This window comes from Miniopterus schreibersii (assembly GCF_964146895.1).
Source record: "Miniopterus schreibersii genome assembly, chromosome: 2".
Taxonomy (NCBI): domain Eukaryota; kingdom Metazoa; phylum Chordata; class Mammalia; order Chiroptera; family Miniopteridae; genus Miniopterus; species Miniopterus schreibersii.
Window position 1 is genome coordinate 166,723,694 of NC_138102.1, and position 22,290 is coordinate 166,745,983.

A 22,290-nucleotide genomic window follows, 5' to 3' on the forward strand; every position below is an offset into this window, starting at 1 on the left:
TTATACCAATTCACTTAGGTGAGCTCTAATTATAATGATGTCATGAATTAGGTTTTGAAACCATTCTCTGAGCTTAAGATTGTGCCTTTTTCATTTCAAAGAGGACTCAATCCACTGGCAACGTCCTGGGAAACTTGAAGAAGCTAAAGCATTCTATTACCAACCTCGGGCTCCTTCTGCTGAAGTGGAGATGACATCCTACTTGCTCCTTGCCTATCTTACCACCCAGCCTGCCCCATCTTCAGAAGACCTGTCTGTAGCCTCACGTATTGTGAAATGGATCACCAAGCAACAAAACCCCAACGGGGGCTTCTCTTCCACTCAGGTCTGTGGAGAGACTCTAGGAAGAAAAATAAATATATGAATACATATGTAGACACAACCATATTCTAAGAGTTGAATAATAGAAAAGTGTTTCTAATTCTTACTTTCTCCATTCCTCCATCATCTCAAAAGTTCTGGCCTCATTATTTTGTGTATGGATTATTGCTCTGTCCATATCTTTTCTCCCTAGTGGCTCTCAACTGTAAAGTAGATTAATCTTTACAATGTTTTTATAAGGTTACTTTCCTGATAACATATTTTTTCATCCAAAGACTAAAATTATGTAATATTTTACACAAAATATTCTCTCTCCTCAGTAAACATGAATATTTCTATCTAATTGGGCTGATCCCTTCACTTTTCTGGAATTGGCTCACTCTTTTTCTGTGTCTTCACTTACATCATTTCCCACACCTGATTCTCCCTGATGCCTATCTTCTGTCTATATAAACGTTTGTCATTATTCAGAGATAACCATAGTTCTCACCTTCTTCTGTTACTATTTTACCTCCAATTTCTTCAACCTTCTCTGAATTTTTACAACAAATATTGTTATATAAATTTAAATTTTTTTGAAATAACCTCTGCTTTGTGTCAAATATTCAAGTCTTATTTTCATATGTATATTGTAAGCTACTTGAATGAGGAAACTTCTTCATTTCCCCCCAGAGTACCTAGAATAGCTCATGATTAATAACCATGTCTGAGCTGAATTGAAATTCAGCTAATGAACTATGTTTATAAATAAATAATTCTGAGAGAGAGTAATGTTGATATGGATTACATCTAGTATGACTGTATTACCTTCCTCTCCTGTGATTTCTGCACCCATCTTTTTCAGGATACGGTGGTAGCTCTTCAAGCCCTCTCCAAATATGGAGCAGCAACTTTCAGTAAAAGGGAGAAAGCAGCTATAGTCACCGTCAAGTCTTCAGAGACCTTCTCAGAAGAATTTCAAGTAGACGATGCCAATCGCCTATTGCTGCAGGAGGTTGCATTGCCAGAGATTCCAGGGGAGTACAGTACAACAGTGTCAGGGTCAGGATGTGTGTATCTCCAGGTGAGACTGCCAGGATGTAGGGGATGTTACGAATTAGGGGGAAAATTCTCAAGAATTAGATTTGAATTTCAAAATAGAAAAAGAAATGTGTGCTAAGGGGAGGTATGAATCACCTAGAAGAGATAGACTATTTGAGTGCAAAAATAAAAGATTTTTTTTCCCAATTTGTTTTAGACATCCCTGAGATATAACATCCTGCCCAAGAAAGAAGAGAAAGTCCCCTTCACTCTGAATGTTGATACTCTGCCCCAAAATTGTGATGGAGTAGATGCTCACAGGAAATTCCAGATTCATATCAACATTAGGTAAATCCTAAATCGCTACCAGAACTTTCGTAGAATATAACAAAATTGATTTTCTTGTGTGGGGGAACACCATTATCCAAAGTCAAACAATGAAGATGGAATTCTTGCAAAATTTATTAACAAGAAAATATTCTTCACTCTTACTGAAAAGTCTTAACATTGAGAATATAATGCCATACCCGCAGAGTGCAATTTCATAAATATGGGTTTTCCAAACAACCATAGCAGAGACAGAGGAGATGGAGAAGCTGAGTGGTTGATAGAGATGGGCAACACTAGAGGTAAAGGAGAAGGGAAGATTTCTTTCTTTTGTTTTTTTAATCATCACCCAAGGGTATGTTTCCATTGATTTTAGAGAGCGAGGGAGGGAGAGGGAGAGAGAAGGAGAGAGAAACATCAATGTGAGAGAGAAACATTTGTTTGCCCCCCGTATGCACCCCAACCAGGGATGGAACCGGAAGCCTAGGTATGTGCTCTGACCAAGAACTGAACCCACGAACTTTCAGTGTACAGGACGACACTCCAACCAACTGAGCCGCGCTGGATAGGGCAGGAGAAGGGAAGGTTTCTATCCTGAATGAATTCCAAAGAATTTTGTTTGAATGCCTTGTCCCTATGCCTTGACTTCACAGTTATACTGGGGAACGACCCAGCTCCAACATGGTCATTGTTGATGTAAAGATGGTATCCGGCTTCATACCTGTGAAGCCATCGGTGAAAAAGGTAAGCCCTAAGTCCCTTACAGATAACAGAGTCATGATCAATGTTGCCACTTATGCTGGTCAGTTTGCTTTTATTGATTCCATTTTCAAGTGGTTTACTCCCTCTAACATGCTCCTTAGCGTGTTTCTCCATCATTTTAATAGTGGGTATCTTTGGTATATGGTCCCAAGTATAAGGCATATTTCATAAATATGGTTCATAATGTTCCAGCTGGCCCTGAGACATCTAGGGGTATGTGAAGTGGTACTGAATTATCTTCCAACTACACATAAAAAGAAAAAGGGAGAATATATTATATATATATGTATATACATACAAGGTGGGGCAGAAGTAGGTTTATAGCTGTGAGTATCCAAAATAGAGTTTATTCTTGTATTATTATTATTGTATTATTTTTCCATACGAACAACTGTGATATATGTGAAATGCTATGATATATTCTCAAGAAATCAAAATGGCAGTTTGGATGTTTCTGAGCAGCCATTGAGATTATAAATACCTAAAAAGTGTTCTCAGCCTGAAATTCCTTCATCTGTATCTCTGTCATGTCCTCCTGGTCAACAGCTCCAAGAAAGGTCTCAGATCCAGAGGACTGAAGTGAGCACCAACCATGTCCTGGTTTACTTTGAAAAGGTAAGATTCTCTGTGACTCTGCTAGATCTGGGAGAACTACTAGAGGTTCCCACAAACCAGGACAGATTTCAAATAGTGTTTTTCACATACACAGGTGAGGGAGAAGAAAATAATTATGTAGTGAAACGAAGCCAGGACTGGTCATCAAGTGTCAGTTTACTTCATTTGTCCATAGAATTGCCTCTTTCATCTGTCATTGAGTGTGTTATGCAAGTCCCAAAATGCCTCATTCCTTACATATGTTTTTGTTATAAATGGATAGCATAGCTACAGGGTTTGATAATATCTTCAGAAGAGGGGATGACAATTAGTAACTAAGTTAATCTTCCACTTTAATTTAGTTTTTCTGTCTCTCCAGCTAACCAAACAAGCCCAGAGTTTCTACTTCTCAGTGGAACAAGACATCCAAGTAGAGAATTTGAAACCAGCTACAGTGAAAGCCTATGATTATTATGAGACAGGTGAGTGGGATTCAGACAAGCTGAACTTTGGGGGGAGAGAAAAAAAAGACTAACCTAGTAAAGGGTCACCTTAACAAAAACAAAACTCCACAATTTGTCCCTGGAAGAAAGAGTGAGTTTATGGACACCAAATAATCATGTTCTTGTACCTCTCATGTGGCCCCTAAACAAGTCTTAGAACCATCCTTATAAACTGATCTTGAAACAATAAGAGGATGAGTTCTTTCTAAATTCCCCTATAAATTTGTTTGCCCTGGAATGAATTATTCCAGGAAAATAAGAAGAGTAACAATAAACAAAAAACTACATTTCAGTACTGATATGTGATATGAGACCTAAAATTTGGTCTGTTTTTTTGACTTCTACCTTGGATAGTCCCACAAAATTTGGTAAACTTTGAAACAATACTGGGAAATTCTTCCATTTACTCATAACTTTGAACTAGAAACTTACCATCATCATAGCATGCTAGTAGTGTTAAAACCATACTGCTTCTTAGATTAAGGGAAGGCTCAGAGAGGAAGGTACAACTCCAGTGAGAAAAACAGAGCTGTGAAAAAAGCCTTTCCAGTGTTCTGTAGATAGAGACAGTTCCATCTGTGAAACCTGCCCCTCCATTCTGTACCCAAGCCCAATCTTCTCTTCGTCACCCTCCACCCCAGTCCCAGATGGCTTAGTACAGAAGGAAGCCACTCTTATTAGCTCCATGACTGTTTTGATACTTTCTTTTGAGCTTACATGACACGGTGTATTTATAATTCACTGCCCATGGGCCTTTACTGAATGTCTTCATCTTTCTGTCTCATTTTTGTGTTTCAGAGGAATTCACCATTGAAGAGTACAATGCTCCTTGCAGTGCTGGTAAAGTAGAAACAGAAAAATCTAATGCCAACATAGAGAAAACGAATAAATATCTGTTGTCTGCATGATGTTGCTTCTTCTTGAATATATCCTCAACATATTATAAACGCCCCCCTAGTGTATCATTTATGAATTAAACTATTTCAAATGTATTATAGAATTTATCAGTAGAAAAAAGTGCAAGTGAAGTATAATAACTGGTGTCTGCGATAACTTGTTTAAAGATGAATTCAGTAATTTGCCACATATAAAAACAAATCCTCTAATACTTAGTTTATATTCTGTACCTAGTGGTAATACATTTATCACCCATGACCTTTCTAGAATGTTTCTAAACTTATACCAGGAAACTTTTCACTGTAACTATCCATATAGCATAGCATGAGAGATGATCTACAAGACCTTCCTCTAGACTAGTTGACAGGCTTCGTCTTTGACAATAGAACACTTGTTGTGAGACCTTCAATCCTCTACTTTAAAATATATTTTAAAAACTGAGAACTGCTCTATCATTAAAAATAATTAAACTATATTAAGTTCAAATATTTATAATTAAAATATGAAAAATTATTCCTTTAGTAGGTGACAGAATTTCCCTAATATTTCTACCTTTCCTTTTAGAATCTGAACATGGAAATGCTTGAAAATGGAAACTTATGGGCCTCATCAAGTGGACTTCTCCAAAAATGAAGAACAAAGACTTATCAGGAGAGAAGATGGAGAAAGAAGGAACAGAAATTGGAAATAGATAAAATTTGTATGTTGAATAAATTTATGACATTTACAATTCTGTTTTTTCTTTTGTTCTTTATCAGTGTTATACTTCTTTTCTGAAATATGTATCTATTCCCCATAGTGTTTTTTAAAACACTATGATATTATACAAAGAGGTGGATTCAAAAACACTAGAGATAAAATGGAGTTGCAAAAAATGTTCAAGTAACCCACAGGCAGGTAGAAAACACACACAGTTTCTAAGTATTGAAAGAACTAAAATGCCGATCAATAGGTGAATGATTAAACTAACTGTGCTACATTCATACCACGAAATACTACTCAGCAATAAAAAGAAGCAAAGTACTGATATACACAAGTTAGGTGAATCTCAAAAACGTTATGCTAAGTGAAATTAAAGCCAATTTCAAGAGGTTATACTGTATAATTCCTTTTATATAACATTCTTGAAATGACAATATTACAGAACTAAAGAAACAAATTAGTGATTCCCAAGGGTTATAAATGACAGAGTCAGGGGAAAGGGTGTGCCTATAAAGGGACAGCATTAGAGAAACCTTTGAGGTGAAGAAATCCTGCACGTGTAAGAACAAAAGTCCTGGTTCAAGTTTTGACATTTAATTCCATCTCAAATTATTTTGTTGTCTGTTATGTGCTAAATGGACTTTTCAGGGATGGGGAGAATAGGGGACATCTATAATAATGTCAACAATAAAAAAATACTTAAAATTAAATAAATAAATAAATAAATAAATAAATAAATAAATAAATAACTTTTCCTATCATGGAGCTTTCTGATAATCCCATTTTCATTTATTGACCAATTATATATTTCCCTGCTAATAAAAAGTGCCTCATTTATCACACATTAAATTACCATGCATTCTAAGGCTTGTTTCTGAGTGATTTATTCTATTCCATTGATTAGTCTATTTTTTCATAGACTCCTTGTTTCTGTTTTCATGTTTTCTTTGCACTACTAAGCTCATTATTTATTCCAGGTAAAACTTTGAAATCCATTTATCATGTTAATTACCCACATAGTCATATTGGGTATTGTTTAGTACAGCATTGAAAATGAATGCATTTATAATGATTATGAATGTCAACATTTTACAGTATTTAATCATTCTTGTTTAGGCATATTTTACCTTTATTCAGTTCACATGAAGTGAATTCTAATTCTGACTTAATTTCTGAATGTGCACTGAACTGCAAAGTTAAAATTAAAGATGAACTTTATGGACATACAAAGTAAGGTAAGTTGAAAGCATAAAATAATGTATACATGGAAAAAATTTAAAGAGATGAACAAAAATAAAATTACAACCTATAGACTAAAACAATATTTCCTATTTGTTGATAGAAACCATTGAAAAAATTTTAGCAAGAGAGTATATCAAAGTAGCATTATGAGAGTTTATCTGCTAGGCAATGATGGGAAGAAAAAAGGAAGTTTCTGCTGATCTCCAGATGCACAGCCCATGTGTGCAGAACTGGGCTCCCCAGCCTACATCAAATGTTTTAGCACACACATCTCTCTCCCACACATACACAATCCCACACTTTTAAAAATTGCTTATTTCCCTCTAATTTATAGACTCAAATCTCTTTAACAGCCAAACCTGTATCTTAATTATGTCTATAGCCTGCTCACTCAACACAGTGCTGGGAATAGGGCAGGCACTCAAAGGAGTGATTAAATGGGTCAGTGCCTAAGTGAGCATATTCCCACAGGTAGACAGAGGAGAAACTGAGTCACACAAAGGTATTAGCATACACTCATACAGAAAATGAGCTGCTAGAAAGATCATTTTCACTGAAACCAGACTTATTGCTTAATGTTTTACAAATACTCTGTGGAAAAGCTGTGCATACTTTTCCAAAGTCACATAAATGAGGGGAAAAGGAATTTTGGTTATTTATTAGGACTATAAAAGTGCATTTTATGCATTCACTGAGCTCTACGAGGAAAATCATTGCCTCTAACTAGCTATCAGCCATCACCAAAAGGGTAAATACGGTGGGGGGGAGGTGCAGAGGGGAGGGGATCAATGGGGGAAAAGAGGGGACATCTGTAATACTTTCAACAGTAAAGAAAAAATTTTTAAAAGGGTAAATACAAATTATCTCTGTTGTGGGTTGAATGCTGTCCCTCTAAAAGATATGTTGAATTCCTAACCCTGGTACCCATGAGTGTGACCTTATTTGGAAATAAGGTCTTTGCAGATGCAATTAAGACTAAGTTAAGCCCGGCTGGGCGTGGCTCAGTGGTTAAGCGTCGACCTGGGATCCAGGCGATCGGGGTTCGATTCCCGGTCAGGGCACATGCCCAGGTTGTGGGCTGCAGCCGATCAATGACTCTCTCATCATTGATGTTTCTATCTATCTCTCTGTCTCCCTCTCCTCTCCTCTCTCTGAAATCAATAAAGATATATTAAAAAAAGATGAGAAAACTGTTTAAAAAAAAAAAAAGACTAAGTTAAGGTGAGGTCATATTGAAGTAGGATGGGTCCTTTTTCAATATTACTGTTGTCCTACAATAAGAGGAAAGAACACATGGAGACAGGCACATGCAGAAGAAAGACGGTGTCAGACACAGGGAGAATGTCATGTGATGACGGAGGCAGAGACAGGAACACCAAGGATTGCTGGTAACAAAAGAAGCCAAGAGAAAAGCATGGAACGGATTTCCCCTTAGAGTATGGCCCTGACAATGCCTTGATTTTTTACTTCTAGCCTCCAGAACTAAGAAAAAAAAAATTTCCCTTGTGTTAAGCCATGCAGTTTGTTATAGCATCTACTATAATATCTGATTAAAATAATGTTTTCATTCATTAGCCCAGTTTACTTAGTTCATTCTTCTTTGTCTTTTAAATCAGGACAAATAAGTGAGAAGGTCCCAAATGATTGGGCAGAGGAAGGAGAAAGCAAGGAATTTTCATTTTGTTTCATGTATTTCCATACCATTTTATTCAATAATGAAAATGTCTTGTCCCATAACTAAAGACAAACAAACAAACAAATAAAATCTGAACTATGGGTCGGTTTTTCGCTTTTAGCCCTCTGCCATCCTTATAGCTTTCTCAGAAAGTGATGAAACTCTTCCTGTTGTTAAAGTTCTCCAGGGAGTTTTCTTGTTCATTTCTCCTGTGGTCATAAGAAAAATGGAATAATTTATAATAAAAATAAATAAATCCATGAGTCATTACTGTTGCTGGGCTTCAATGCATGTTTGGGTGAAAAGGTTGATTTGTAGATTTTAATCTGTTCTGGTACATACCCTTAAGGAATGTTTGATAAGTATTTAATACAAAGTAGAAGTATTATTGAAGACCTTTCTTCTTAGTCATTTTAAAAATATAAGGAGTGTGAGAAATATTTTTATGCTTTTCATTTAATATTCTCAGGTGTTTTTCTTCTAGAATTTAAGAATCAGAATTAACAAGATGACATTAAAATTAAGACTCTTCAAGGCACCAAAGGCAAAAGTTCTGCAAGGATTCAAGTTATTGTTGAACGAAGTTTTGCCTGAGAAAATCTGTGCCAGTGTAAAGTGTACTTAATCTGATAAAAACGAAGCCTGTCATGTCCAGTAAATGACCTCTGATTACTCAAAGTCTGTTAATATACAAACCATGCAAACGACTTTCATCATCAATACTCTTGGATAACACTTGGATCCCAAATTCTCTCTTCACTGGCACTGAGCAGCTGAATATAAAAATAATTTTTTCTTGGTACCAGGCATGAAAAAAATTGAAAACAAAAGGGAATGTCTTTGTCAAATTTTTTAGAGTAAAAGATCACTTTTTCTTTTTTTAATGGTTTTAGATAGATGATGATAGATAGGTGTTGATAGATAGATGGTAGATGATAGATAGATAGATGATAGATGATAGATAAGATAGATGATAGATTATAGATCAGATAGATGATAGATAGATGATAGATAGATGATGATAGATAGATAGATGATAGATAGATAGATAGATAGATAGATAGATAGATAGATAGATAGATAGATAGATGATAGATAGATGATAGATAGATAGATGATAGATAGATAGATGATAGATAGATAGATAGATAGATAGATAGATAGATAGATAGATAGATAGATGATAGATGATAGATAGATAGATAGATAGAGATAGAGAAAGAAACATCAATTTGTTGGTACACGTATTTATGCATTCATTAGTTGATTCCTGTATGTGCCCTGACCAGAGATCGTGCCCACAACCTTGGCACATCAGGACAACACTCTAACCAACTGAGCTATCTGGCCAGGACTAGAGATTACTTTTTCTATAAAATATTGTATAATTCATAGTGGGACTCACAGGTGGATAGTATTAACTGCGCTAGGTTCATATATATATGAAAATTTATATTCCCTGGAAAATTTAAAATGAACAGATGTCAAAGATTTCTTTAGTGTAACCTATCAATTAATGAAGTAACCATTTCAAAGAGCATCTAGAAAAACTGTTAGGATAAGAGTGATGGGTTAAATATAAAATTAACGTAAAATATGCCATAAAATTTTTAGGGTTATCTGTTCCACTGGACAGAAATTAGTTTTATTTGTATGTGTACCTGACAAAAATCAAAAGTAACTTCATTAAGTCTGGAAACTTTGACTTGTAATAAATAATTAAATGAACTATGTCTATTCTCTAGATAACCCTTAAGTGGCCCTTTCCCCAAAGTTATATTAAAAGAATGTGCTAGTCTTTATTTTGTTTTATTTCTGAGTTCCTGATAATTTTTCTGACAGTCTTCTCTCCAAAGGTTATTCTATATTTTTTTTAAAAGAAGGTAGTAGTCTAATTAGGTTTGGCCTAATTGTTTCCATAGGTACATAGGAGGGTTAATTAGCTATGTAGACTTCTTGAGTTTGAGCCTTCAGTATTGAGCAAACATTAAGACCACATAATTGACTTCTGTCCAGAAGCTTTTTTACAGAATATTGGTTTAGATTTTTAAAAACCTTCACGACTTCTTATTTCATCTTTCTTTCCAAAATGGACAAGCTCATTTTAAAATTCCTTTGGAGGTGCAAGGAACGCAGAATGGTTAAAACAATATTGAAAAAAAATGGACAAAGAAAGAGGATTCACCCTTCCTTACTTAAAACTTTCTACAAAACTACAGTAAGCAAGACAGTACAGTGCTGGAAAAAGGGTAAACCTATAGACCAATAGACTAAAACTGAAGGTCCAATAAGCTCCTAAAACTATGGTCAACATCACTAATGAAGGAAATGCAAAATCAAAACCACAGTGAGACACCCCTTCATACCTACTAGGATTAGTATAATAAAACAAACAAAATAACAGAGAATGGCAAGTGTTGGCAAAAATGTGGGGGAAAATAGAAGTCCCAAACATTTCAGGTGGCAATGTAAAAATCTGCAGCTGCTGTGGAAAACAGCTTAGCAGCTCCTCAAAAAAAAATTTTTTTTTTAAATATATCTTTATTGATTTCAGAGAGAGGAAAGAAGAGGGAGAGAGAGAGAGAGACAGAAACATCAATGATGAGAGAGTCATTGATCGGCTGCAGCCCGCAACCCAGGCATGTGCCCTGACCGGGAATCGAACCCTGATCGCCTGGATACTAGGTCGACGCTCAACTGTTGAGCCACGCCCGGCCGGGCAGTTCCTCAAAATTTTAAACAAGAGTTGCCACATGACCCAGCAATTTCCCTCCTAGTTATATACCCAAGAAAATTGAAAACATAGTCACACAAAAAGTTTTACACAACAGTTCATTATATGAACTGAACTATTATATAGCTGAATTATTCATTATAGCCAAAAAGTGAAAACAATTATCAATTGATGAATAAACAAAATATGGTACATTTATACTATGAAATAATTGTCATCCATATAAAAAAATACTGATACATGCAACAACATGGGTGAACCTTGAAAATATAAAGCTAAGTGAAAGAAACCAAACACAAAAGGCCACTTATGGTATTATTCCATTTATTTATATGAAATACCCAGATAGACAGATTCATAGAGACAGAAAATAGATTATTGGTTATCAGAGACTGAGGGAGGAAGGAATTGGGAACAGGTACAACATTTGTTCTGGGGGTAATGAAATGTTCAACAATTAGATAGTGATGATGGTTGTATAACACTGTGAAAATACTAAAAATAACCTAATTTTACACTTTAAAATGGTGACTTTTGTGTTATGTGAATTACATTTAAATAAAAAATTGCTAAAAATATGCCTGCTATAGAAAAAGTTGTATTGTGTTATTTGTTTTTCAGATTCAATGTCATAAATAAAGGAAAAAATTCACTTCCTGCAGACTTTACCACAATTCAGGTTTTTTCTTTCACTATTCTATTTTGCACGATGAAAAGAAAAAAAATAACCAGGCATTGTAAAACAAAACTACTCTCTTTTTTTCCCTTGGAAAACAAATACTCAGCCTTGATAGTAATGAGGCAATCACTGAGAGCAACCACCCTTTTAGGGAGTTCGTGCCCAACTCAGATCTATTTGGAAGCCTTGGGGTGGACTTTGCAAACCACAGCCATATAAAGCCTGGTAAATTTGAGAGATCTCAGGGAGCAGGCTGAAGGCAGGAAGTTAAGCACAATACAGTCCCTGAGATTTGTCCCTCACCATGGGGAAAGACAGACTTCCTCAGTCAGGCCTCACGCTACTTATCCTTGTCCTGTTTTCTACCAATGCTTCAAGCTCTGCAGAACCGTAAGTCTCACTCAAAGTCCTTTCCTCAAGTCTGTTCTTTTAGTCTTTTAGTCTCTCCTTTATATCTTTGCTTTGTCTTTCCTATTAAATGCTGCCTTTCCATTCCTTAAGACGCCTCCTAGTCATAAGAGATTAATCATACATAGTTAATAGGTTTTTCTTTTTGTTTATTCTGTACTCTTAAAGTAATAGTTATCAACACAGTGTCATCACTAGGAAGCATGCTTTCAATACCAACTGAAACTCCACCTTCACAGACTCATTCTTTTGGATAGAAAGCATTAACTATAAAAATATTTAAAGTGTACAGTGGGGTGCAATTTAACTCACATTATAGATCCCATGCATAGAGAAAATACAGCTCCTTTATTTTTCAATAACTTATTGAGTCTTCCGTGAATGGTCAATGCAGGGGAACAGTAATTTTAACTTTATTCAGTTATAAGTTGGTGAAATCCAAAAACTGTAGAACTTCTCTTCTACTTGTCCCCAGCTCCTCTCCAGGGAAGTGTCTATAAGAATGCGATCTCCATTGCTTACTTACTTACTGGTGGAGAAGGCTCAGGGTCCTTGGCCTCTGAGCTCTTCATCTTTCTTGGCCAATAGGGTTTCTCCTTACCTGCTAACATTTATCTTTTGAGCCTTTAGCCGTATAGTTTCTCTCGGTTTGGTCCCTTTACCAAGAAGTTCCAGAAGTTCTCTCTAGCTGACTCTGCCTCACTTCAGCTCTTTCTTAACACATGAAACTCTCAGCTTTCCACATCAATCTGCCTCCAATTCTATGGCTGTTGTTCCAAACACAGCCTCTCCTGCAGGATCATTTTTGCCAGTCCACCCATTTGAGGCCTCTGGCCTCAACTCAGCCGCTTTTACATTCCTTCTGAAAAACTGTTAAGTTCTTGAGTTCAATACCAACACATAGGCACTGCAGTTAAGCTACTAGTCCTCCCTTGCCTATCTGCACTGTTCTGCTAGATGACTCTGATGTAGCTATATCCCAGATTGTTACAGAGCAGCCTCCAAAGCACTAAATGGGGAGAAGGGTAAAGGGACCTTCTGCCCTGTGTGTTACCTTTATCCACTTAACACAGTTGGTCCTTTCCTGGCCCAAGTACAGGAGGCAGAAATCAGAACTCTGAGCAACTCAAGTTCCTACCTTCTTCAGTTTCCCAGTAACCAGTAGAAGGGTGCATCTGTCTCTCATTCTTCTTCTACCTCATCTACAACCGTGGATGGTGCCATCTTCCGTTGCATTACTGCATCCCGCTCACAGAGCCTTTGGGAATATGTGAGGGCCCTTCAGTCTTCTGAGTACAGGCTGACGAGGAGGAGCAAAGGGCATTTGTTGGGGTTGAAATGTTAAGCAGTCTGTATTTTCAGTCCAACACAACAGAGAACTATTCTGCCATTGAAAACCATTACTTTACACCTTTCCCACCATTTAACAAAGAACAACAAGCCTCACGGCCTAGCTGTCATAACAGAAGAAATATTTTCATCTCACTATGTAGAAAACTTCACCTTAACCTTGCAGCCTTAGCCCTAGATGTGATCAATGAGAGCTACAGCCTAGAGACCCAGTTCTCCCCTGCCTTGGGGCAGTAAGCTTCAGAGAAATGGATGTTACTGAGGAACATGCTGAAAACAGAAAATTAAAAGAACCAGAGGAGAAACAAGATGGCGGCTCCGGTAACAGCTGCACCCGCCGCCTCCCGCAACCACATCAAAATTACAACTAAAATACAGAACCACCATCACTCAGAGCCTCCTGAGATCCGGCTGCACAGAAGCCCCACAACCAGGGAGCTGAAGGAGCATCGAGACCGATAGGAGGGGCGCAGATGTGGGCGGATCGGGGCTGAATCCTGGAGACGCGGCCGCGGGCCCACACCCGGTGCCACGGGGTAAACCCGGGAGGGAATCTCCACAGCAGAGGTTTCCCGGAGGAGGGAGGGGTCCCAGCCCCACAGCAGGCCCCCAGCCCAGGGCTCCAGGGCCGGGAAGAGACGTCCCCACAACTCCGGGCTGTGAAACCAGCCGGGACCGTCCCTGAGGGTCGCGGAGGCTGCGGGAGCCCCAGGAGCTCCTCTTCAAGGGCCGGCGCATGGACTCACCCGGACGCTCCCTCTGAGCCCAGCGCCGGGCAGCAGCCTGAAAGGACCCGGGACACTCGGGGAGGAACTAACCTGCCTGAGATCCGGGCGAGAGCTGGAGGGGCCGCTTCCTCCCAGGCAGAAGGGCTGGCAGAGGCCATTGCTTCTTTGGTGAGTCCTCCCCACACACAACCGGCAGGCAGGCGCCATATTTGAGTCGCCAGCACCTGACTCACACCTTTGGCCCCGCCCCATGATTCCTGGAGGCCCCGCCCCTCCCCACCTGCAGCTCATCCAGGCCATTTCCAGGGGCTTTTCTGTGCAAGTGGCCTCTCGAGCCTCATGCTTAGGACTTTCCTAAAATCTCTCAAACAAGAAGCAGCATGTCCCATAGAGCTTGATAAGTGGCCCCAGGCCTGGCCCTAGAGGCAGCCTGTATTGGTGCATAGCTTGACCTCTCCTGGACACCTCCAAGCCCAGCACAAGTAGCAGCCAACTACGGTTTGCTGTGTAGCTCATGCTGGGTGGCCCTGGGCAAGGCACTGGCACAGGCTGACTTGGCACCTCCCAGGAGGCCCCAGAGACAGTGCACCTGGTGGTCAGACTCGACCACGCTGGATTACAACCCTACCACATCCACGAGTGACACACTCAAGGGACACACTTGGTGAACACCAAAGCTCCACTGAAGTAAATCCTGCTCCATGGGGGTGTCTCCAGCACAGCAGCTCTTTGGCTGTAGTTGTAGCTAGTCATCACAGCCATTTGGCCAGGGGGTCAATTCCTCCCAGTGAGGCCAACAGCAACCAAGGCTCAACTACAACAGAACAGTGCACACAGCCCACACAGGGGAGCACCTAGAAGGCCCAGCTCAGGTGACTGGGGAGGCTGAGCCACTGGGCCCTACAGGACACCTACTACACAAAACCACTCTACAAATCACAGGAGACATAGCGGCTCTACCTAATACATAGAAACAAACACGTGGAAGCAGCCAAAATGTGGAGGCAAAGAAACATGTCACAAAAGAAAGAACAGAAGAAATCTACCCAGAAAAGGAACTAAATGAAATAGATCCAAGCAAGCTAACAGATACAGAGTTCAGAATTATGGTTATAAGGATGCTCAAAGATATCAGTAAGACTATAAAGAAAACAAGTGAGACCATCGATGACCTAATAAAGTACCAATCAGAAATGAAGGCTACATGAACTGAAGTAAAGAATAATTTACAGGGAATCAACAGTAGAGGACACTGAGAATCAAATCAGCAATTTGGAACATGAAGAAACAAAAAACACCCAACCAGAAAAGAAAAAAGAAAAAAGAATCCAGAAATATGAAGATAGCATAAGGAGCCTCTGGGACAACTTCAAGAGGCCCAATATTCATATTATTGGGGTGCCAGAAGGAGAGTAAATAGAGCAAGAAATTGAAAATCTATTTGAAAAAATAATTATAGAAACCTTCCCCTACCTGGGGAAAGAAATAGACTTACAAGTCCAGGAAGCACAGAGGGTCCCAAACAAGAGGAATCCAAAGAGGCCCACAGCAAGACACATCATAATGAAAATGCCAAAGGTTAAAGACAAAGAGAGAATCTTAAAAGCAGCAAGAGAAAAGCAATTAGTTACCTACAAGGGAGCATCCATAGGACCATCAGCTGATTTCTCAGCAGAAACTTTGCAAGCCAGAAGGGAGTGGCTAGAAATATTCAAAGTGATGAAAAACAAGAACCTACAACCAAGATTATTCCACCCAGCGAAGCTATCATTTAGAATTGAAGGTCAGATAAAGAGCTTCTCAGACAAGAAAAAGCTAAAGGAGTTCATCACCACCAGACCAGCACTACAGGAAATGTTGAAGGGTCTTCTTTAAGAAGAAGCTAATGTACAAAACAATCTGACAAACTAAATAGATCCAGAGACATTGACACATGCAACAGACAATCATATTTCAGACGGAAGAGGGAAGAGGAAGGGGGGTGGAGGATGGGAAGAGATTAACCAAGGAAGTTATATGCATATATGCAGAACCCATCGACACAGACAATAATGGGGTGAAGGCCTGGGGAGGGGGTGGGAGCGAGGTAGAGGGTGTCAATTGGGGGGAAAAATGGGACACCTGTAATACTTTCAACAATAAAGATCAATTAAAATAATAATAATACAAGAATAAACTGTGTTTTGTATACTCACAACTGTAAAAAATAAAGAAAACTAAAAGAACTCATGGGCACGGGTAACAATGTGGTGATGGTAGGGGCAGGGAGGTAGAGGTGTAAGAGGGCATAGAGGAGATAAATGGTGTTGGGGGGAAAGCTAAAAAAAAAAAGCATCAGTTTAATATTTTCAAAATTTAACCACTCCTACAAAGGCAAACATTTAAAATGCAAACATTCATGATTAAGTAATACATTAAAACATTTTATTTGCTCAGTACAAGTGAAATATTGGGCAAATTACTCAACCTTGATGAGTCTCAATTCCAATATTTGTCAAATGAATATTAACTAAACCTTTGCAAAATAGTTTTTTGAAATATCAAATATATGTGGAATTAATTTTTTAATTGTGGTCTCAGGTTAATAATAACAACAAAAGTAGTATATGGAATAAAATTATAATATACTGACTATTTCTTTCCTATTAATATAAAAAAACTAGGGGTGAAAGTGGATGGGGAGATAAAAAAATGATAATTTTTTTATAGAGCCTACAGTTAATACTGTACTGCATACTTAAAAATTGCTAAAAGGGTAGATCTTATGTTGTGTTCCCATTACAATAATAATAGCAATAATAACAATAGTAATAGGTGAAAGGGGGGAACTTTTGGAAATGATGGATGTTTATAGCAAAGATTGTGCTGATGATTTCACAGGTAGGTACTAACTACATACTAATCAAGTAGTATATACTAAATATGTTCAGCTTTTTGTGTGTCAATCATACCTCAATAAAGTGCTTTTAAAATATATAAAGCCTTTGGAAATGAAGGGTTAAAGTAGTCTTTAAGTCTCATATGTAAGCAGAGTCCAGAGAATAATATTACACATCAACTTGGGGAGGGGGAGGAGATAAGGCAATAGACCAATGAATGGGTCACTCAGATAAAATTCATTATCTTCTACTTCCTAACCATAATCTGGAGCTACTAACAAATGATGAGTTTAACTAGGAGTTTGGGGGGAAAATAATTTTCAGAGAAAATTTGATCATCCTAGAAGTTTGACCCTAGTTTGTTCTTCCTGAGTTGGATAGAAAGAGCTCAGGACACAATTCAGAATAGGAGAAAGGTGTATAGAAATGGGCACTGGAACTGCTCGCTCCCATATGGTTGTTTTTACTCCTATCAATGCAGCAAGCTTGTAGAAGGCTGTTGTTGTTGGGAAAATTAAATTTTTATTATTTGTTAGGTATTTGAAAGAGCAAATGTTCAGTAGACCAGAGATACCCAAATGCAAGAAAGGAATTCGATGAGAGGTACCATCTGAATGACCACAGGTAGTTTAACTTCTCTGAGCCTCTCTGCTTTAGAACAAAGTATTGGCATTTGTGCAATAAACCAATCTGAGGTTTTAATGGTTTAAGAGTGGCTCTAAAGACTCATGGCATATAAATTTGCCAAGAAAGAATCTAAACATATACAGAAAGACTACTGGGCCAGAGCAGACCACGCAGAGACTGAAAGCTTGACTTCCAGATTCAACAACTAATTTGTCTTTATTACTCTCTACTCCTAGTTTCACACCTACTGACATTGTAAAGTAATAAAGTTGCGTTTCATATGTCAAATCCCCCTGGTGTTTTTTTTTAAGGATAAGTGTTCATGTTGGTGGTAGAAGGGAAAGAGTAACAAAACAATATAAAAATAGTTCTTTTTTCTTAATTGCAAAGATACTCTATAAATAAATGACTTAAACCTACGGCATGAGATCATTAAAATTTTGAGGATTTTCATTTTATTTAAATATATTGATTTAGTGAGGGGGCAGAGATCTTATCTCACTGTTCTATATATTCAAATGTAGGAATTAGTGAGGATCTCATGTTTTAGCTCTCATGAACATGAAAGATATACTGTATGTGTACCTTATAGGCTCATTGAGAGAACTAAATGGCTTAATACAGAGACTGCTTAACACAATTCTTGGCAAGTAGCAGATACTCAGGGAACACACATTCTCTTTCAGCTCGTAGAGGTTCAGAATGTGGACAGATTATATTGAGCTGAATGTTACAGGAAAGGTGTTACTTGAAAAGTTTCCTGAAGAACAGATCGAACTGTGACAGGAAAATATGGGCATATTATAGAAAAAAGAAAACTCATCAGTGACGTCAAGATGAGAAAGTGAAGCTCACACAAAAAATGTCTCATGTCTCTGAATAATTAGATAAATTCAAAATTTTCAGTTAAAAAAACACTGCAAAATAATATGTATTATATAAACTTGGTTTTTAATTAAAAAGATAATTTATCCACTGATAGAGTCTTGACACAAGCACATATTTATAATGGTAGAAATATTAAAACTAAGATATTAAGACTGATTACCTCAAGAGTGAGAATGAAGGACAATGGGGATCAAGTGCTGAGTGTCCTTGCGTGCTGTGTGGGTGCATGCAAATTACTGATAAAAATTAAAGCTTGTTGATAAAAAAACTTGAGTTTTGGCTAGGCTATATCTGAGGAACTTAATAAACTCAGCATAAATGTTCTTTTCTCAGCATTGTTAAGAAAATTAATTTGCAATATACGTATGTATTATTTTACATAAAAGATGCATGTTCACTAAGTTCTTTCAGTTGAATTTGTATAAATCCAGTCATGGTGTTCATGTACAAGTGATGTTTACTTAGACGGATTTTAATGTCAATTGTTTTATAAAGTGAGTAATCACCAATGGTTTATCATATGTGTATTTTTATGAGTATATGTACAAGAATTTAGATATTAAGGCTCTTTAAAACATACTGCCTATAAAATTGAAACTTCTTCGAAGTCCACTTCCAATAGACTGTGTGCCTTTTACAGATGAGTAAAATGTATCATCATTCTTATGCCAATAGGGTGGAGGAGATTTATTGATTCTAGCAATAAATACATATTGTTATGGAAAACACAACTATGGTTGAAAATGCTCGCTATCCTCTGTTTTTCTCTGATTTAGCCTTCTTCCCTTACCAGGCAGTATATGGTGTTGGTCTCCTCCCTAATCCACACTGAGACCCCTGAGAAGGCCTGTCTCCTTCTGAGCCACCTAAATGAGACAGTGACTGTAAGTGCTTCCTTGGAGTTGCTCAGGGAAAACAGGAGACTCATCACTGGCATGGTGGCCAAGAAGGACTTATTCCACTGTTTCTCCTTCACTGTGAGTACTAGCTGCCTGTCCCTGTTTGATACATTATATTGAGTCATGGTAATGGAGAGCTAGTGTTCAATCCCAAAGAATGACTTTACAATGTTAGCGAGGACTTCAGAAAGAACCAAGGTGATGAGTTTTTAGCTATTGAGGAACAAAACATGGATTTTTCCACCAGAGTAAAGGAGAAATATTTTTCTAGTTGCCAAAGTTCAATGTAATTCCTAAAAAATAAAATGTATTAGCCCCAGACATTGTATGATTTAGAGGGGTTTTTCTAGCTTTGTTATATAACCATCTCCTTCAGGCCAGAGTTGGGCAATGCCTAGAAACAGATTATACAAATACCTCATGACAGGACAGCGGTAGCAGAAATTTTCCTCTTGTGGTGGGATGTTTCATGTCTTTGTCCTAAGAATGTGTAAATGTTTCAAGGTACTCCAAGCAAATATCCAGTACCTCTGTGAGGATGCCCAACTTGGGATACTCAGCTCCTATAGTCTCCCATACTTTTTCAGAGATGCTTCTCTCCATCCCTTCAGAAAACATATATTCAGTTAAAAGGAGTAGAATTTAATAAATAGAGTTCCAGATGAGCTACATGGGCATTTGGGTTCCACTGATGGCTGATCCTACTGATAGAGTTCCCCTATATCTTATATTAATATCTTCACTCTTATACCTGGAGAAATACTCATACTTACCTAGCCCTTGGTGAAGGTGAAGGAGAGGCATGACATAGTAATGGTTGAAGGGGTCTAGGGAGGAGACTGTGCTGTTCCTCAGGGGCACCCTATGTTCTTCAGCTCCCAAGGATCTCATCATCTTCAGAGGTGGCTTCCTTCACTGTCCAGATAGAGGGAGCAACACACAACTTCAGGAAGAGAAGCAAAGTGCTGGTAAAGAATGCTCAAAGTCTGGTCTTTGTCCAGACAGACAAACCCATCTATAAACCAGGACAGACAGGTATGTAGGGAAATTCCATTGTTTGGGGCAACACTAGAAGGAGAGCCACCTCCTCAGCAGGTTTCCAGCCAAAGTCACCATTATCCTGATCTCTTAGCCTCCTGTGTTATTATTACCCAAATTACCTGATTTATCATGTCTGAGGCTTATCAGAGAATTTCTTTTTCAGTAAAATTCCGCATTGTCTCTGTGGATGAAAATTTCCACCCCGTAAATGAACTGGTAAGTATCTTAATATCTCTAGTTTGGGTGGGTGGTGGGTGGTGGGATGAGAGCATTCACCCAAGGTGGGGTGGGAATGTCCAGGAAAAGTGAGATGAAAGACATTCCTTTTGGAATCTAGATTCCAGCTTCACTACAAATCTAGAGTCTCATACAAGGCATAATTGAGGGATAAGAGGTGAGGAAGCTCTTTCTCTTATAACAGTAATTAATCAGCCTGGAAATAGCTACATTTATTGCTCTCAAAACACTACATTAAGCATAATAAAGAGGCAGAATAAAAAGTTATGTGCTACCTATATCCACACTCTGAAGGAGTTTATGATGAATTAAAGCACCAAAGAGTTTCACTTCTTCTGAATATATGTATATATTATAAAATATATAATTTTATTATATATGATAACATATATTTATACATATATCATATAGTATCCATTATATATGAAGTCTTCATTTATGTTAATTGTATATCCCTTCCTTCAACTAGCTTTCAATATGAAGGCAAAGAAACAAGGCTGCTTTTAAAAGGTAGACATTAGACAATTTTGGAACTAGAAGAAATATTTTTGGTTTACTTTTAACCGAGTAATTCTGGGAATTTTCTCCCTGTTGAATATAAATCATAATGTCATGTAACTCTATTACTATCCATTTTTAATTTATGTAAGTAAACAGTATTCTTCACTAAGAGGATTTTCATACCTAAATAATAATGTTGGTGAATAATATTAATAAATTAATAAATATTAACAAGTATTATTCAACAATATTTTTCAAGGAAATGACAACACAATGATTTTTGTAGAAATATATTATTATGCTCTTCTTAGAACCATTTACTGATTTCCCTGAGCAATTCCACTTCTTTTATGTTTCTGGTTAAATTTTGATATATCTTACTACAAATATTATTTTTCCTTAGTAAGCTGTTTGGTCATAAGTCTGAAATCATAGCCTTTGGTGAAATTCTAATCACATCTCTTTTTTCATTTTTTCATATAGATTCCAGTGGTGTACCTTGAGGTAAGCATCAAAAAGAGTGTCTTATAAGGAAGTCAGTGCATTTAAGGAAGAGGAAATTCTGATAATATTCCAGATAGAGGAACTGCTGTTAAAAAAACACACAAAACTTTCAGATCTAAATTTTCCTACTCTCAGATGTCAGGTTTACTGTGGTTCACCTTCCTTCTGTGTTTGTCTTTCCTGGAGGTAATACCAGCTACTACCCCGAAAGGCATGTGTTTTGTCAAGGGCTAGCATTACTAAATAATTATTCCCATGCTCCTTTCTTACCTCTAGAACCCAAAAAGGAATCGAATTGGACAGTGGCAGAATTTCAAGTTAGAGAATGGCCTCAGACAATTAGCCTTTCCCCTCTCATCAGAGCTGCTTCAGGGCTCCTACAAGGTGGTGGTACAGAAGGAATCAGGCGAAAGGATAGAGCACCCCTTCACCGTGGAGGAATTTGGTATGGATTATGAAAGGTGAAAGGGTCATAGCTTTTTGGTTCCTAGTGTGAACTCACTTAGGTCCTTTGAATTTCCTGCAGGTATGTTGAACTTGGAGTAGAGTCAGCTATATCATTTTCTAAGACCATCACTATTCTGTGAACACAGAAGTTTATAAGAACTTGGTGATTTTCAGTAGCAAGTTACACTTTGCCAACTATCAAAATTCTTATTTCAATGGAACCATCATCATTTGTTAATGTCACTGAGATCTGTTGTGGTCACAAAGTCAAATTTTGCATGAATTGTTAAACTTAATCATTTTGAAGCTGATACACTGAAAAATG

The 22,290-nt window shown here is 37.7% G+C and overlaps 2 protein-coding genes across 2 annotated transcripts in view; both read left to right on the forward strand.

Annotated features, from left to right (window-relative positions):
• LOC308552018 (pregnancy zone protein-like) overlaps window positions 1-5,152 on the forward strand; it is a 42,779-nt gene extending 37,627 nt beyond the window's left edge. Inside the window, exons 29-36 of the mRNA XM_081126976.1 lie at window positions 102-325; window positions 1,166-1,384; window positions 1,559-1,689; window positions 2,322-2,412; window positions 2,977-3,045; window positions 3,404-3,506; window positions 4,326-4,367; window positions 4,989-5,152. Coding sequence (XP_080983102.1) covers window positions 102-325; window positions 1,166-1,384; window positions 1,559-1,689; window positions 2,322-2,412; window positions 2,977-3,045; window positions 3,404-3,506; window positions 4,326-4,367; window positions 4,989-5,011 — 902 coding nt within the window. The 3' untranslated portion in view covers window positions 5,012-5,152. The remainder of the gene's footprint in view (window positions 1-101; window positions 326-1,165; window positions 1,385-1,558; window positions 1,690-2,321; window positions 2,413-2,976; window positions 3,046-3,403; window positions 3,507-4,325; window positions 4,368-4,988) is intronic.
• Window positions 5,153-11,669: 6,517 nt separating this feature from the next.
• The window catches only part of LOC308552029 (pregnancy zone protein-like), a 45,645-nt gene continuing 35,024 nt past the window's right edge, over window positions 11,670-22,290 (forward strand). The window contains exons 1-6 of the mRNA XM_081126998.1: window positions 11,670-11,846; window positions 19,130-19,313; window positions 20,111-20,270; window positions 20,440-20,492; window positions 21,498-21,518; window positions 21,795-21,963. Coding sequence (XP_080983124.1) covers window positions 11,761-11,846; window positions 19,130-19,313; window positions 20,111-20,270; window positions 20,440-20,492; window positions 21,498-21,518; window positions 21,795-21,963 — 673 coding nt within the window. The 5' untranslated portion in view covers window positions 11,670-11,760. The remainder of the gene's footprint in view (window positions 11,847-19,129; window positions 19,314-20,110; window positions 20,271-20,439; window positions 20,493-21,497; window positions 21,519-21,794; window positions 21,964-22,290) is intronic.